This window comes from Siphateles boraxobius, unplaced genomic scaffold, assembly GCF_051911475.1.
Source record: "Siphateles boraxobius isolate OS27281-9 unplaced genomic scaffold, OSU_SipBor_1 7, whole genome shotgun sequence".
Taxonomy (NCBI): Eukaryota; Metazoa; Chordata; class Actinopteri; order Cypriniformes; family Leuciscidae; genus Siphateles; species Siphateles boraxobius.
In genome coordinates, this window is record NW_027509197.1 from 11,625,110 (window position 1) to 11,643,766 (window position 18,657).

At 38.7% G+C, this 18,657-nt stretch overlaps 1 protein-coding gene across 1 annotated transcript in view; it reads left to right on the plus strand.

The window, feature by feature from the left end:
* Positions 1–5,818: 5,818 nt before the first annotated feature.
* fn1a (fibronectin 1a) overlaps positions 5,819–18,657 on the plus strand; it is a 31,053-nt gene continuing 18,214 nt past the window's right edge. Inside the window, exons 1-18 of the mRNA XM_077215875.1 lie at positions 5,819–6,156; positions 6,347–6,472; positions 6,688–6,825; positions 6,926–7,057; positions 7,570–7,707; positions 8,014–8,172; positions 9,098–9,295; positions 9,405–9,587; positions 9,982–10,158; positions 11,919–12,074; positions 12,168–12,296; positions 12,504–12,647; positions 15,007–15,128; positions 15,269–15,437; positions 15,844–16,029; positions 16,149–16,277; positions 16,977–17,066; positions 17,165–17,365. Of these exons, the coding sequence (XP_077071990.1) occupies positions 6,027–6,156; positions 6,347–6,472; positions 6,688–6,825; positions 6,926–7,057; positions 7,570–7,707; positions 8,014–8,172; positions 9,098–9,295; positions 9,405–9,587; positions 9,982–10,158; positions 11,919–12,074; positions 12,168–12,296; positions 12,504–12,647; positions 15,007–15,128; positions 15,269–15,437; positions 15,844–16,029; positions 16,149–16,277; positions 16,977–17,066; positions 17,165–17,365 (2,707 nt within the window). The 5' untranslated portion in view covers positions 5,819–6,026. The remainder of the gene's footprint in view (positions 6,157–6,346; positions 6,473–6,687; positions 6,826–6,925; positions 7,058–7,569; positions 7,708–8,013; positions 8,173–9,097; positions 9,296–9,404; positions 9,588–9,981; positions 10,159–11,918; positions 12,075–12,167; positions 12,297–12,503; positions 12,648–15,006; positions 15,129–15,268; positions 15,438–15,843; positions 16,030–16,148; positions 16,278–16,976; positions 17,067–17,164; positions 17,366–18,657) is intronic.

Here is an 18,657-nt window from a genome sequence, read left to right on the forward strand (position 1 = left end):
TATGATTTTGAGCAAATTGGAGCTGAATTTTCTTGTGGTCAGTAGTGGTATAGGCTACATCTTAGAGTTCTGGCATGCGTTTAGTATGCACCTAGTGCAAGCTGAGACTTCAGTGCCTGTTGCCACCAAGTCTTGTTGCAGGTATTTTGCAGTCACTTGAGGGTTTTTCTGAACCTGCCTTCTCAGAAATCTGGTTGCAGCCATTGATAGCTTCCATTCTCTGCCCTGTCCAGGTAGTGTAACCACTGTTTCTTTAACTTTAAACTTGCAAACTATGCTTCCAACTCTGTCTCTAGGAACATTTAGTGCCTTCGGTATCTTTTTGTATTCTGTTCCTTATTTGTGAAAGTCTTCTCTTAACTTTTTGGACCATTCTTTTGACTTCGCCATATTTTTAACATGCAGTCAAATGTGACACTCAACAAACCTAGCCAGTTTAGATATTTCAAGTGTTCTAGCTCAAGCACACCTGGCCTGGTGCGACTAATCAAGCCCTTGATTAGTTGCATGAGGTGTGCTTGAGACAACATCTGTTTTGCAGATATGTGCTGTTGTGATGGATTCTGTTCATGGGTCTGAATAATTTTGAGACTGTATTAGTCATTAAAAGTTGCATTTTCAGTTGAATTTGGGGAAACCACTTGAAACATGTGTTGTGTTGAGCTATTTCAATTACTTTTGTTTGATTTGTTCGTTGCAAACAGCTGAAAGTCTGTAAATTTTGCCAATGAAGCTGATTTGCAATGGGGGTTGATTAAAACTTTACTGTATTTTGCCACAATATGGTCAAATTTAACCCAAACAGACATTCATAGCATACCCTTTCAGGCATGGGACAGTGCGAGTTCCCCCTCGTTCACGATCGCCCTCTGGGGGGAATGGGAGTGTGGTGCCCCCCTCTGTCCTTTCACGAAGCAGGAGTCGCACTAGTTGCACCACCATACTGACGGCCCTGAATTGGATAACAGACATTATTGACAATTGCATTAGATGTAACAGAGGTTTAAAACTTAAAAAATGTCTGGTTAAATGCATTATAAATTATATTTGCAAATTCATTTTTGGGGTCTCTGGGACACAAACATAAGACAGTGAAGGTAGTCCAAACAGAACATGAGGGTTAAAGAATGAATGGACAGACCATAGCCCATTCGCAAACCACTAGCAGATTCTGTTCTGACTCACAAATCTCAGGGGTGTAGGGCAGTGTAGGAACTTCCGCCCAAAAACCTCAGCCACTTTCTTTTTATATGTTGGAGTTTTCCTCTGAAATGACAGAAAGAAAAATGACTCAACAACTTAGGAAGCATTCCTGTCACGGAAGTTCTATGCGTGTTTTGCTGTAACTAGGGATAACCTCCGTCCTCTGTGCAGACTTTCAAACTATGTAAAGGAAATTCTGAGATATCACTGACTAAATGCACATCTGGGTTGTCATGGTGATGAAAAGTTAGTAAAGATGGTATGTGTCTTTCAGATCCCTGAGACACGACCAGATCTCTCATGAGCATAATTCCCCTTTACCCTCTGATCTCTCTGGAGCTCTATAATGAATAAAAAACACAAAAACCATGCGCACACATGAACACAAACATGCAGAAAGACATGCATACAATAATGGCATCAGAACAGAGGTCGATTTGGCATGATGGAGAGTTTGTTGAAATAAACAAACGCCCCTCAAACAGACTTGTAACTTCCTCTGGCAAGTAATTTGATAAATTTGTGTCTTTCTCTGCCTCTTGTCATTGAGGGCACTTCTTGCAGATACATTGATACACTGTAAAAACATAAATAATAATAATAATAAGTATTCGTGCTGCCTTAAAATTTTAAGTTTAGTCAACTTGAAATGTGAAATTGTACAAAGTGACTTGGATATTTGAGTTGACTAAACTTAAAATTGTAAGGCAGAACAAACACTTACCTTTTTAAGTTTTAGCAGTGTAATAACTATTCCACACAAGTGTTGTGATTAGTATTTTTTATTTATTTTATATAAAACTGCACAAATATCAGGATCAAACAGAAACTTTTATATTAATTCCCACACATACTACACACACATTCCTCTTAAGTCCACAACACAGCCAAAACTATCTGATGGCTAAATAAATTTAGTTTGGAGGCAGAAAGCAGCAGTTAGATATGATTTTGTGGATTCTGTGGGGGTTGCAGGAGTTTAGTGATGTCTGGGTAAAACTGATGGGGGTTGCAGCTGTACCCCGCCCCTGTCCTCTGGGAGAATTATGTCATACACTGCAGCAGAGATGTAGAGATTACAAAGAGCTTAGACTAGCCATTACCAAAGTCCTGTTCCTTTAAGCCACCTCAGTTCGCTGGGTGGCCATCTTGGAAATATTCCCTGGCAGATGTTTCTATGTGAGCAGTAAGCCTGAAAGTACAGTTTCTGTTTACATGAGGAATAATTGGGCAAAGATTGAAATTTCTTCAACTGTTTGTCAACGTGGCAAAACAGAAGGCCACATAATGACAGATAAAAGATTTATTTTTAAATCTCTAATCAAATGTAATGCATTATATGGGGACCATAAAAACATTTTTTACTGGCTTATTCAGCAAGGATGCATTAAATTGATCAAAAGTGAAGAAATTTTATATTGTTACAAAGTATTTATATTTCAAATAAATGCTGTTCTTTTCTTTCCTATTCATTAAAGAAGCCAGAAAAAAAGTATCACTGTTTCCAGAAAAATATTAAGCAGCACAACTGTTTTTAAAATTGATAATGATAAGAAATGTTTCTTGAGCAGCAAATCAACATATAGAGTGGTACAGGGATGATGTATTTTTGTAGGCCTGTCCGGAGGATTGCACTACCCTGGTTCTCGAGACAAAAACCCAATAGGATTTTTTCATTGGCTTTTAGGTTATTGCAGAAAATCAGGTCTGTGACTAACAAAAGCTTATGATTCTTACATGTTTTGTTCATCATGATAATCTTCACAAATTAACACAACTTTTCTGAATTTTGGAGCATAAATACAATCGGCAGAAGTCAAACAAACTTCAACATCGGCATCACTAAACTTCCGACTAACTAAACTCTTTCAGTCTTTGTTTAATAACATTTTTCCTGAAAGTTCGAGTTATAATAGTTTGCAAGAGTGTGATTATAAAAACAGCGAGGCGGTCAAAATGAATACTCAGGAGATGAGTTTACCTGTTCGACTGATGACGTTTAATATCCCGACAACCTCTGAAGACCCATTTAGACACTTCTTAGCTATACACTTATTTCAAGAAAAGTAAAATCTGTAAAATAGTAATGTATTTCATATCGTAGAATAAAGCGTGAAAATATTTTGAGCTTGCGTTAACCACTGACGTAATTTCAAGCATTTAAACAAAAACATATTAAAAAAAACTCATTGACTTCAGGACAACAAAACCGAAAGTGCTAAATTGCTAACTTGTTTTATTTGAGAACTTAATGTCTTTCCTGAACACATCTGTCAACTGGCAACATTTTCATGACCTATGGATGTTTCTGGAATATTGTTGTGCAGCTATGCACAAAAACACTGGCTTTGAGTCATTCATTGAGTCATAGCAAATGCAGCCACATGTGCTCATATATTGGTAGAGGAGTCAGACCTCATAGGTTCACTCTTTGTGTGTTGACCTCCATGACGCAGCAGCTTTAGGTTCAATCTCTGTAACTTCTTCCTTTTCCACAAAAATTCCCCAAACAAGAACATATTTTTCACTCACTACCGCCAGTGGTTTCAGATACAGAGAAACCAAAGTGCTGGAAGACCAACCTCAACATGTGCTCCTAAAAAGACAAATCTTGAGAAAATGAAAACGGATTCATACAGACTATGTACCTCATCGATGACAATGTGGGCTGCATTGAGAAACCACAAGAGAACATGTAGAGAGAGTCATCCAAATTCAAAGGAGAAAACTGGATTAACTGAGATGTTTAAAGAGCAGCAAAATGTCGTTAAAACTTTGTGGACAGACGTCTTTATAAGCCCATTAAGAGAGAGAGAGAGAGAGAGAGAGAGAGAGAGAGAGAGATCTTGCATATCAGCTCATAAGCATAGATTACACTTATCCTGGGGGAGGATACAGAAAGACAGAGGGAGCAGCAGGGAGACAGACATGTAGAATAAAGCATGAGTCAAACCAAACATCTGGCCTGGATATCACTGAATCATCTGTTAAACAGCAATCTGTCTCATCTCATCATATGGAGGATTGAACTACATGGTGGTATGGTTATTGCAAACACAGAAAGCTCAGAAAGCAGTTTCTAAAAGTCTGATGATGTTTAAATGGGAGCTCTGTCAGCATAGTGATCTCCATTCATAGAGAGAGAGGGGTACAGTTTTAAAATGAGAGGGTGTTGACATCAGTCCTGCATTTCCATGAATGACCTGCAAGATGCCTTAAAGATAAGACATATAGACAGAGCTAGATCCATCAAGCTGTGAGTAGCAGAAAAGTTAAAAAGAAAAACATTGCTGTATTTACCCTCACTCTAGCAAAACTGTATATAGCCTATATATTAGATCACAGCAAGGTCACTGCTTACTGACACCATTGCTATCATGTTTGGAACATATTTAGTGATATAATCTGTAATACATTCTTTCTTGATTCCCAATGTGTTTCCCCACTGAAATGATTACATCACCCCAAATATCAGCCTATGAATATTTGAGACACATCTTCTAAGTTTTATCTTCAAAAAATAAAACATTACGGGTCCAGTGTTTATATATATATATATATATATATATATTATTGACAACATACAGAAGTTTCAGCCTTATACTTGGGAAGACTTTTATAAAGGTCAAAGTAGATGCATTGTAGGCTTATGCATTTTCTGGTGTTTTACAAGGGGTCCATGAGTGTAGAATATGGAAAGGTTTTGGAACGTTATAAATTGTCATCGGGTTGCCTTAGATGAACATTTTCAAAATTCAGCCTCCTAGCTTGGTGGATAAATGTCTAAACAAAGTCAAAGCCAAGACGTCAAAGCAATTTTGCAACCCTGAAAGCCCATAGTTGCAATTTTGCAATGTTATTTCTTTTTCTGAAAACAAAAATGATTTATGATATATATATATATATATATATATATATATATATATATATTAAGGCAGCAAGTTTTTTTTTAAAGTCTATTACATTTATAATAACAAAATGGCTTCCTAAAACACTTTTAAGGAGGAAAATAAAATAAAACATCATATTATCAATGATAGAGTCTATGAAGGTTCAATACTTTAAGTATGTTGGGAACTAATAGCCATGTAAACTCAGAACTGAAATTATTTGTCTTTTATTTACCAGTCACATCTGTGGTATAAGTCCTCTTTCAATCTTTATGCATTTTTAAGGATGACAGTAAACTGAGAATTACTTTATTTTATCACCAGGGAAATATTATTAAAGTTAAGAGTTTTTCTAATTGGTTTCAGATGGGTGCAGCCCTGAACCATCTGTGAACGGGACATTCATGCACTCCAACTGTAGCATGATCTTTATTAGATTAGTACAGTCAAAGGCTTCCTTAAACGGACAGATTTGGGTCATTATTGGAAAATGGCGTGTTGGATTAACAGTATTTATAAAACAAAAGCCAAGTAGCCAACACTGCACCTCTGAGTGTTTGTTTGCACGCGCTAGCTTTGGATTCAATATAATCTTACATATTTTTACGCAAAAAGCGAGCTTCAGATTGGGTGTCTGCGTGCATGGCTATTCGACGCTCTCGTACGCGTGGGCACGGGTAGTTCCTCCTCCAGGGCGGAATGTTGAGGTCAAATAAAAGCGCTCCGCACATCTGAGCTCTCCGCAGAGGTGTGCGCAAGAGCTGGAGGGGCAGGACGCACAGGGAGGGAAACACACAGAGGGAACTTGGAGACTGAAAGAGCCTGTAGTGACCCTGAATCACGCAGCCAGTGTATTACTGGGTCTCCTCGAACCTCCATTGCTAGGAAAGGAAGGCTTGACGTCTGGTATACAGTTTCATCTTACCTGTGAAAATGACCGGTGGCCCGTTGGGCACGGCGTTGGCAGTGGCTTTGCTCGCCTGCACTGTGCAATGTATGCCGAAAGGAACGGGGAAACATAGGAGACAAACTCAGGAACACTCGGCGTCATCCGTGTCCCAAGGTATGCGGTCCTCCTTTTGTTTGTTTTGAAATGGGCAATTAGGTGGTTTTACGCACGCAAATTGTTATTTAAAAGCTGGAAAATGTACTCCATGGATTCTTTTTTTCTTCTTTGTGGGATCGTTGTTTTTATTTGTTGAGAAAGTAAAAATATTTTAGAGCTCATAAGGGTTTTGTTGTGTCCTCTGCAGATGGCTGTGTTGAAAATAGTAAGTTGTATGGAGTTGGAGAGCAATGGGAACGAAGTTATCTGGGCAGCACACTGATCTGCACTTGTCATGGAGTTTCTGGTATAAAGTGTAAATCGAAGCCTGATGGTGAGTGCCTTTATATTGGTTTTATTCTTTGGGACACAGCACTGGAATTAATGTTTCCTGACTTGTTTGAATTAATAACTATATATCTATATATCTATATATATATATATATATATATATATATATATATATATATATATATATATATATATATGACAAGTTAAGTTTGAAGTACTGAATAGTATGAAGAACAAAGAGTCCATGTCTTTTCCCAGCTGAAGAAACCTGCTATGATAAAGTAAACACTCGCTCCTATCGGGTTGGAGAGACTTATGAGAGGCCCAAGGACGGGATGATCTGGGACTGCACTTGCATTGGCTCTGGCAAAGGGAAAATCAGTTGCACCATTGCAAGTGGGTAGACTGGAACTTTCCTTCACTTCACTTAACCGCACTTTGGGAATTATACTTTTGGAAGTTGTGCTGCTGTTTACCGTCTTGGACTCTGTTGTAGACCGCTGTCATGAGGGAGGGCACTCCTACAAGATTGGAGACACATGGAAGAGACCCCATGACACTGGAGACTACATGCTGGAGTGCGTCTGTTTGGGAAATGGGAAAGGAGAGTGGACCTGCAAACCTGTTGGTGAGTTTGGGCATTTAAAGACTATCAAGCTGAGAATTTTATGGCTTTTTTCTGTGTCTGCTTTGATATATATATGATAGTATACTTTTAAACATGATTAGCAGATTATATTTAGCAGATATATGCATTTAAAAATGACTTTCACTTCCAGGAAAATGGACCAAAATAATTGATCACTCATCCTGCACTACACAGATTTTTGTAGATCAAATGCTCTTTAGAATGAGAATCTCTCTCGCCTTAATACCACCTGTAATCGACTAGCAAGTAGCAAATCATGGTTCATAACAAACTTTTTTTTTATCGGCCCTTCAATATGTCCTGCCAATAGTTCCAGTTTCAATACGAAATATGTTGACACAAGAAAGAATCTGCTATCATTAAGTAATTAAATGGGCTCTTTAAATTATTTACAGTGGTTTTGTTCATGATGGAAAGGAAATTAGATGTGTCATATTAGTAGTAGTATAATAACATCATGTTATCACCCTTTTTATTCTTTTGCTTGATAGCGGAGCGCTGTTACGACAATACAGCTGGCATGTCCTACATGGTTGGTGAGACCTGGGAGAAACCCTACCAAGGCTGGATGATGGTAGACTGCACCTGCCTCGGAGAAGGAAGTGGACGTATTACATGCACATCCAGAAGTAAGAACTCCACCCCTTTTAGAATAGTGGAACAGTCCAAACCACACAAAACTCCCTTTCCCAGTCTTCCATCTGTCCAACTGGATTTCACTTTAACTAGCCACTCAAAGTGCATTTAAACCTCTGGCATCAGCGCAATAACTTCTTTTAACTGGGCAGAAGAGGGAAAAACTTTAACTTTACTGTGTTTTATTAAAAAAACGTTTACTCAGAAGAGCTTAACCTGTTATTTTGTTTGTGATGAAGAACCACAACATGGTTTCTGATGAGAAACATCTGCATTGTTTGATTGTTTGTGCATCACAGACCGCTGTAACGACCAGGACACACGCACTTCTTACCGGATCGGAGACACATGGAGCAAGACAGATTCTCGTGGACATGTGCTGCAGTGTTTGTGTACTGGAAATGGACGTGGAGAGTGGAAGTGTGAGAGACATGCATCACTGCACACCACTAGCCTGGGTAAGAACCTCAAATTTTTGTTAAATGAAATAAAATGAAATTTAAATATAACATGAATTGAAATATTTGAAATCTTGCCTAACTGAAATAAAATGAGTTTGTTGAAGTTCTATTACTAAAATTACTGAAAAAAAACCTAAAATAAATTAAACCTAAATAGAAATAATACAAATACTGACAAAAGGACATAACAAAATTACTAAAATTAAAACTATAATGTAAAATTCAAATTGTAAAATATATTACTATTATAATATAGCTATTTCACTTCTTTTCTCGACACATTTACTGCGCCTTACACCATACTGTGCCTAGACGGGGATCTCTTCTGTGTCGACATATAGTAGGTTCACTATGGCTAACTACGCGTACCAGAGAAATAAGCTATTATAGGTGTTTATTTCAGAATATGGATGTATCTCGCGTCTGCTCCCAAATTACCCATTAGTCTACTTCTTTAGCATAAACCGTCTGTTTTATCTAGCTGATGAACTCTTAAATCTGTGCAAAGCTGTGCTACGCACAGCTAAAAAGCTACGCACTGGGCAGCATGGAGTAGTGAACACACAAGTATTCTATGACTTTGCTATGAAAGATTTGCTGGCATTGAAAATAAAAATGTGCCCTATATTTTTAAGTGTTTTGAAATCATACTATTGCTTTGTGCATGAGGCAGAAATCATTGTTTACTGATGACCTCGGCATTAAATGTCTCGTGACAGAACATCATGTCCAACATATTTAATTTGAGAGCTGTATATCTTTATATATAGATTTTTTTTTTTGTTGCATTTTAGTTAAGATTGTTAAAATAATTAAATGTAAATACCCCATGCTAAGTTTGCAGTGGCCTCCTAGTGGTTGAGAATCAGTGTATGGATGTAGAGACAAAATGTGTATCCTCATATGTTATTTTGTGCTCTAGGTACTGGGTCTCGTGTGGTGACCAATGTCCAGCCTGGGGTGTACCAGCCACAGGCGGTGCCTGAACACCCCGCGGAGGGATCCTGTCTGACAGATGCAGGCATTTCCTACGCCCTGGGAATGCGGTGGATCAAGACCCAAGGCAGCAAACAGATGTTGTGTACGTGCTTAGGGAATGGTGTCAGCTGTGAAGAGTCAGGTTAGTGTCTTTATTCATCAAGTTTTGTTTGCGGTTTTATGTGATTGAATCTGCTGCTGTTCACTTCGAATTTTTCCTTTTCATTGTCTCTTTTCTCATGTGTGCATAGAGAGCCAGTCCCAGGTGTATGGTGGGACCTCAGGTGGGCAGCCGTGCGTGTTCCCTTTTGTGTTTATGGGGAAAACTTTCTACTCCTGCACATCCGAGGGACGCAGTGATGGGCAGCTCTGGTGCAGCACCTCATCTGACTTCGAAAAGGACTACAAGTACTCCTTCTGTACCAACAACCATGGTAAGTTTATATATACTACCATTCAAAAGATTGGGCTTGGTAAGGTTTTTATTTGTCTTATGACCACCAAGGCTGCGTTTATTTGATCAAAATACAGTAAAAATATTATTCAATTTAAAGTTTTCTATTTTTAATATGTTTTAAAATGTCCTGTGATACCAAAGCTGAATTTTCAGCCTCATTACAGTTTTCAGTCACATGATCCTTTAGAAATCATTCTAATATGCTTATTTGGTGCTCAAGAAATATTGCTGAATGAGCCATGTACCCATAAGCAGGCTCTTTTTTTAACCCCAGGCTCTTTTTGAGGGATTATCCCTGTCATTTTTTTGGAAGTCAAAACCTCTCCTTGGAACTTCTACAGTTTTTCACTGGTAAATATCTTTATTTTTAGTTATGGTCACAACCAGAGGAGGGAACTCCAATGGTGCACTCTGTCAGCTCCCGTTCCTCTACAATGGGCGTAACTACACCGACTGCACCGCTGACGGCAGGAGAGATGGCATGAAATGGTGCGGCACAACTTATAACTATGACCAAGAGCAACGGTTTGGCTTCTGTCCCATGGCAGGTAAGTGCCAGTTTTACACAAGCAATAAATGTTGGAGGCAGAGAGAGAGAGAGATAGTAACAGGTTAGGACTTGACTGGAGCTTTGCACATAAGAAGATGGAGAACTATAATGTTAATAAGGCACTTTATTCCTGTAAGTATCCAGGGCTGCGTTTCTCAAAAGTATCTTTTCCCAAAAGTTGGTGGCAACTTTTGGGAAACACAGCCATGGATCTTAATAACGTGCGTTGAGCAAATAATTGTATCCCAAACTTCTACTAAGATATTGAGGAACGTTGCAGTCCATGTCACATGGTTTTCCTTACTTGAGGAATACCAGCAAAAAGAATGAATATATATAAAATAAGTGACATTCCATGTGACATTTTCAATTACCTTGTGGTCTGAGTTGGAGAAGATCTGGTAACAGTTAATATGAGGACGTTAACTAAGTGGAATAAAGATCACTCAGCACCTTTTTCAGACATATTTACATAAACACCTCATTCGGCCTGAGCTTTGATTGGTGTCTCTGTCACCAAGGTGCCAGTTAGAGCCAGGCGAACCCTGGGGAGTTTATGAGATTCAGTGATCTGACATAGATTGAAACCAGAGCTGCTCTTTGTGTTTCTTTGACGTGTTTGTTTTGTAGGGGGTAGGGATTTCTGTCTCAACACAGGAACCATTATCATCCATCAACTGTTTTTTCCCCCCCAGTATAATAAGTAATATATTACTTGCCGTATTGAATCTGAACATGTGGAAAAGAACTTTAAAAACTTGTACTTTGGAAGCTGCAGCTATTGTTTAAGCACAGATTTCTGCCCGTCTGTGATAGCCGTGGCCCCTCAGCTGTGCGGAGAGAGGTTGGCTTTGGACCAGTCTGGCTGGAAGTGAAGCATATATATCTTGCTACTCTCCAGGGCAGCTGTGTAACCTCCTCCACTCTTAACCTTGGAGATATTTCCTAACTCTCATCCTCTTTTATTAACCAGATACACCAATCAATGATATCCAAGTTGAAACAATGAGGCTGTTTGGGAGGAACTGCCTTGAGCTTAATGGATCTATGGTTATTAGAATTGAGTTTTAGCTGTTTGACCCTAATTGACCCCCTAATTACTCTTTTGACCATTAAAAACTCAATTAACTGGATTTGGTCCCTTCCTCAAGCTAAATTATTAACTTTGGTGTTAACTTGAAAGCTACAAATGTCCCTCCTAGGCCTGCCAGGATCATGCATTTTGTGCTGACGATTAATTGTCATACAAATAAATGTGATTAATGATTTAAAGAAAATTCCTTCATTAATCACTCACCCTCATGACGTTTCCTAACCCGTAAGACTTTCGCTCGCTTTCGGAACGCAAATGAAGATTTAATTTTTTTTTAATTTATTGTCTGAGCGCTTTCTGTCCCTCCATTCAAAACTTCATTCCATATAAAGAAAGGTATTTGATTGATAATAATTGCAACAGGATCAAGCGATTAATCGTGACAGGCCTAGGTACTCCTTCAAGTTCCCCTCAGCCCGTTCACACCAAATATATTAACTAAAACTATAACAATAAAGACAATAGTTATTGTTTTTGATGTGAACGGGCCTTTAATGTTGTTCTTTGAAGGAGTTAGAGGGTTGTTTTTGGGAAAAGTCCTCAAGTGAAAGAGGTATGTTCTTGTCTCATTGGCTAAACTGCCTTACATTTTTAAGAAGGACAGTTGAGGAGAATTTAAATGTCAAGGTTTGTGAATAATGTTGATCTTGATGGGTTTCCACCAGCTCATGAGGAGGTGTGTACCACTGGCGAGGGTGTGATGTATCGTCTGGGAGATCAGTGGGACAGACGCCATGATGTTCTGGGTCACATGATGCGCTGTACATGTGTGGGCAATGGCCGTGGGGAATGGAGCTGCATTGCCTACTCACAAATCAAAGGTGAGCGTTGTCATCTCCCATTTGTAAGTGATGAGTTTATAGTAAATATATCCATTATTTATATATCTTCATGCATGTCTTTTCTTCTTTCAGACCAGTGCATTGTGGATAATTTGACCTATGAAGTCAATCAGACTTTCACTAAACAGCATGAGGAAGGCTACATGATGAACTGTAGCTGTTTTGGTCAAGGCCGTGGACGCTGGAAGTGTGATGCTATTGGTGAGCCAGCCACATCTATGGTTTCATCAATTAGAACTGAAATGGATAATTTGTCTTCATTTGCTTAAATGAACTTTTCTTGAAACAATTAGAGTGCCTCTTCCTCTAGATTTTAGCCTTAGGATTAGCAGTTTTAGCCTTTTTCCCCATAAATGACCGAGCTAATGATTGGAAAATGACTGTGTTATTCCGATTTTACATTACCAGATCAGTGCCAAGAGCCAGAGACTAGAGTGTTCTATCAGATTGGAGAGTCCTGGGACAAACTCATTCAGGGAATCCACTACAGATGTCACTGCTATGGAAATGGCATTGGAGAGTTGAGCTGCGAGCCTCAGCAGTCTTTCTCTGGTGAGTAAACAGCATCTTTTAGAGAGATTTTTTTTTGTATGAGGCACAAGTTCCCTCTCTTGCGCACGCACACACACAGTATGTGGGTCACACTGTGTACTGCTATAAGTAGTCTTGTGGGCATGGGTGGGGAGAGGTTTGGAAGTCAAAGGCTTCCAGATGTTTACCGAGTGCAAGTGTGCTGTTTGCCATTTCTCCCAGGTGTTTTGTTGGAGTGGTGATTAGGATTTGCTCTTCCTTGTGATCTTTTCTTTTACAACGGACAAATGCTCGTCCTCTGGCAGCGTTTGAAATCAAGGATGTTGGTTTTAAGATGCCCTCATCCACACCTTGATTTGGGTGGGCCCATGCCTTGTGTTTACCGTCTGTTCTTTTGAAGTTCCCTGGATGGGGAAAGGCACACACCCAATCAACACAGCTGTCTAAATCACCCCCTGCAGCCCTTTTGGCACTGTTTGTTTGTCTTTGAGTTTCTTTCGTCCTGTGTTGAGAATTAGTTTGAATTTCAACCAAACCTGTTACTTTTTCTGCTTGCACAGCATCTGTAAAGTAATTCAGAGATTATGTACTTTCCATTGTTAATGGTTGCCTCTGAACTTTTGTAGAGGAAAACCAACAATTAGGGCTGGATGGAATGATGGTAGAAACTTAACTTTATTGTCCTTTCTTTATTGTCCAATTCTTTATGTAGACATCAGTATATACACATACTCATACACGGCTAAACAGAAATGTGTTAAATGGTCATGTAAAAAAAAAAAAAATACATCCAAGATTAAGAAGAAAACTATAGCATACTCTTCTAGTCTAGACAGCTTTGTTGATTTGGGAGTGGTTTGAATTTGACGTGTTGCACAATGCCATGCCAGGCCTGTTGTGCATATTTTGCCTATTTAATGATGACAGTTATATTAATAATTCACCACTGTTTTGAGTCATATTGTGATAATATAAAGCTGGTTCTGTGCTGTCTTATCGTTTGTTATGTGATCTATACACTACCTTTCAATAGTTTGGGGTCGGAATTTTTTTTAATGTTAGTCTCTTCTGCTCTCCAAAGCTGCATTTATTTGATAAAAAACACTGCAATAAAACAATAACGTTGTGAAAATATGATTACAATAAAAAAAAATCTATTTTAGTATATTGTAAAATGTAATTTGTGATGGCAAAGCTGAAATTGCAGTAGTCATTACTCCAGTCTTCAGTGTCACGTGATCCTTTAGAAAGTACAAAATAACAGCATTTATTTGAAATATAAATCTTTTATAATATTGTAAATGTCTTTACTGTCACTTTTGATCAATGTAATGCATCCTTTGCTGAGTACAAGTTTTAATTTCTTCCAAAAGAAGACCCCAAACTTCTGATCGGTATAGTGAATATCATATAATATGATATAAAACAAAGTTTTTGTACCATTTACTGTGATATTGGTCATATTGCCCATCACTAATATCCAGTACAGTGTGTTGTTTATATTAATCCATTCCTTTTTATCACAACATAAATTTGTTGTTAATAATATGTATTCATTCACAACCACTAAATTCCCCCACAATATCTGATAAGGTCTGCATAATGTTTTCCCAGTTTGTGAGAGCTTGTTGGGGTCAGAAGTGCTCCCTTTATTCATTGAGTGAAAGCAACCTCAGAGCAATATCCCTCAGTAATGGCGTCCAGCTGTGAGAAGGCTGGGAACAGTGGGAGCGAGGCTGGTGCAGGCTGGCGGAACGTAATGCAGACTAAGTGAACTTTAAGTGCTGTACACAGACTACCCTCATGGCAGTAATTGGGAGAAATGGGGACCAGATTGAAATCAGAAGCAATTTGAGGATTTTGCTATATGAGGCTACAAGACACTTGAAGAAAAATGAGTTGTAAATACAGTGTTGAGAAATTTTGTTGGTAAATAATAGAGATTTATCACTTCAGAAAAGTTGTTGAGGGTTTCTGGATTTAAAGGTTTGAAAGCCTGAGACGTGGTGGTGGTCCTCTCATCCTCATGTCTTAGTGCTGAAACTGTGGTAAGAATCTCACAAGCTAGTGCTACGTTTCCCATTTCAGTGTTTCCCAAAAGGAACAGAACACACTAATGCTACAAACAATTTTTTTCCTCTCTTTCCTAGAACACCTTAATGTATTTTTTAGGCCAGAAAACATCACGGTTTGTTCCCAATATGCGCGTTGTGAAAACACTGTTCAAATACTCTGTTTTTGTTGTTTTATAGTATTAGCATGATGAGCTACTGGCATGGTATTCTCTTAAGACATATTTTACATATTGTAATTTGCAAGTATGGGTGCTCTTGGATGTAAATATTATTTAAATTCTGAATATTTTATATACCTCTATCAGGTGGTCATCGTCCAGTCCAGGTGATTATATCAGAATCTGGCAACCAGCCCAACTCCCACCCCATCCAATGGAACGCCCCGGCTTCTGAACACATCACACAGTACATACTCAAATGGAGACCGGTGAGTCTCTTTTGAGACGTCATAAACTTTAGTGGCCCTTTGCTCTTTGAATCAAATTGAATTCTGATTACATTACAGTGGTTAATTATCTAATACACAATAGTATGTGATAGTTGAGCTGCACTACTTATTTTATACAGAAAAACACCCATACCCAATGGATGGAGGTCGTTATTCCAGGCCATCTGAACTCCTACACTATCGCAGGACTGAAGCCAGGAGTCACTTACGAGGGCCAACTCATCAGCATCCTGCGTTTCGGACGTAGAGAAACCACTCGCTTTGATTTCTCCACCGTGCATGGCTCATGTAGGTTATTCAACAGTGCTAATGGCTATGTGTCTCATTCATTAAAAGTGCATGTGCATGTATTTGTGAAACCACAGTTTTCATGCATAAATAATTATTCATCAGCAAGTTTTTGAATGGGATTTAGTGTATCCAAAAGCAGCATAATAATAATACATTTTATTTATATTGTGCTTTTCTTGTACCCAAAGCGCTACAAGTACAGTACAAAAGTACATGCATTAAAAATTAAGATACATTAACATACACCAATTAAGACACAAACACCTTCTTAAAAAAGATGGGTTTTTAACAGTTTCTTAAAACTCGTTAATGTTGTAGCATTCCTAACCGTTAAAGGAAGTGCATTCCACAAACATGTTTAAGAGCATGTTTGCTAATGTACCCCTTTCCATATCTTCCCTAGTGGCTACCTCTGAGGGATATACCACCCAGCCCCCTCCAATGGTGGACACCTCCGAGTCTGTGACTGAGATCACTTCCAGCAGTTTCGTCATCTCTTGGGTGTCTGCGTCTGACACAGTGTCTGGATTCAGGGTGGAATATGAGCTGAGTGAGGAGGGAGGCCAGACAGGACAGCCCATGGTCTTGGGTTAGTATGTGCATCTCAAGTGTAGTGTCATTGGTTTAGTCAGATGAGACTAGTAAACCTCATTTTTGGAAGTTAAATATGTCAATGTCTGTAATGTCAACTTGATTATCCGTTTCCAGACCTTCCTCATACGGCTACATTCGTGAACATCAGTGAACTTCTCCCAGGAAGAAAGTATACTGTGAATGTGTATGAAGTGACAGGAGAAGGAGAACCCAACCTGATCCTTACCACTTCCCAGACTACAGGTGAACCTTTTCTCTCTGTCTTTCTTGGTTTTTCTTGTTCCCTCTTCCTCTTTCATCCTCTTTATAATATTATAAAAATCGAACCTCCTGGAAAAGCCATATATGACTTGAGCCTATTTTTGAGGCTGTTAAATATTCAGCAGGAAACAGTGTAGGAATAGCCAAACGGGATTTAAACTTTGTCGGCTAAAGACCGAAGTTTGGTTTGAAGATGAAAAACACACCAAGCGCAATATTTTCTCACCATTCCTGATTTCAAACACGTGTTTCGCGTGGTCTTTAAAACACCAGAGGTAAACGGGTATTCGTCTCCCTCGTGTACTTGTGATCCGGTCGACCAAAACGCATCTTAATACCAGGTGTAAACAGGGCTCTAAAAAGCATAAAGGGGGTCAAAAATACCAATATTAAATTATACTATTTATATTTGTATGTCTTTATTTTCATCTTAAGTAAAAAGATAAGAATATCATTTAATTTGTTCACTTCTGATAATATACCATAAAAATGTAATATAATATATAAAACAATTAAATAATGTCTAACAACTTATATCTCAAGCATTTTTATGTCAGAAATTTCACTGCTGTAAAAAGTCAACTCCACAACATCTTCCACTTACAAATACTCCTACTTGCAGTATTTGACTGTATGATGATGTGATCATTTTGGCTTATGTTTTGGCTAATGATTCCACAGCTCCTGATGCTCCTTCTGATCATGAAGTGGAGGATGTGGGGGAGACTTCCATGATTATCAGCTGGTCTAAACCTGTGGCTCCCATCACGGGTAAACACAGGCTCTCTTTAGTAAAACAAATCATTATGTGAGCTATATACAAATTGTACACAAAATACAGATGATAAGTGTATATCTTGTATATTTAGGTTACCGTGTGGTGTACACCCCATCTGAAGAGGGCAGTTCTGGCAGCACTGAGCTGAACCTGCCTAACACTGCCACCTCAGTGACCCTGGGTGACCTTCGCCCTGGTCTGCTCTATAACATCAGCATCTACTCAGTGGAAGAGAGTCTGGAGAGTGAACCTATTTTTGTGCAGGTCACTACTGCTGGAGAACCACTGGCAGGTATGAAATCACTACATGGGTGAATCGTGAAAAACATGGATATAATTTTTATTTTTTTTTATTTTACATAAAGTATGAAGCCTTTTTTTAATGACCATTAAGAGTTTTAATATTGTGACATCATTTTCATGACAGTTAAATACATTGTCCCCTAAAACTGTCTTCATTTATGTGTGTGTGTGTGTGTGTGTGTGTGTGTGTGTGTGTGTGTGTGTGTGTGTGTGTGTGTGTGTGTGTGTGTGTGTGTGTGTGTGTGTGTGTGTGTGTGTGTGTGTGTGTGTGTGTGTGTGTGTATAATATAATAATAATAATAATATATAATTATCATACTGTATAATGGTGTGACATTGCAAAAATCTGTGATGTTCCTAAAATAGGCTTCTATTTTATTTAGTTAATTCACCCCAAATCTAAAATAAATAAATCTAAAATAATATTATGACCTAGACCTGTTCTTGACAGGTTTTATGAGATTCACCCACATCTTTAAAGAAGAGATGTGTTACATGACCTCAGATGTGTGTCAGGATACATCTGAAGATAATAACTTCTGTTTAACAAATGGTTTGATCTTTGGGGTGCAGTGGAAACATAGCATGATGTCATCAAGCCATAAATGTCTTTTTATTGTTTTCTTTTGAGTAGATTTAGGTGTTTTGTCTGGCAGCCCAAAGATAAGATCACATTTGAGTTGAGTCAGCGAGTCGGCGTCCAAACGCCTGTGAATCCTTATAGGGTAATATGTCGAAAGTGTGTGGATTTTGATTTTGTGGGGACTGACTTGGAGAAAATGACAGAGTTCTGACTGTTTCATACTGATCTGGTAAATCAGCAAACATTGCAACTTTACAAAACGTCTCAATGAGAACGTTTTATCTAATATATATTCACATTGACTTTTATGGTAAATGGTAAATGGACTGCATTTATATAGCGCTTTCACAGACCCAATGGCCACCAAAGCGGTTTACATATATGCCTGTCATTCACCCATTCACTCAGTCATTCATACACCGACGGCGGTGTCAGCCATGCAAGGCGCCACTCAGCTCGTCGGGAGCAGTTGGGGTTAGGTGTCTTGCTCATGGACACCTCGACACTTGGTCAGGTGGAACCGGGGATAGAACCACCAACCTTTCGGTTTGTAGACAACCTACATGAACCACTGAGCCACTGTCGCCCCATGTAGCCTTTATAGTATGCTCTGATTCTTCGAAGGTGCAAAAAGGGTTCAACAGTTCTGCTTTACATGTAATGAGGTTTTGGATGTCTGCTGAAATATTATGGCTGCT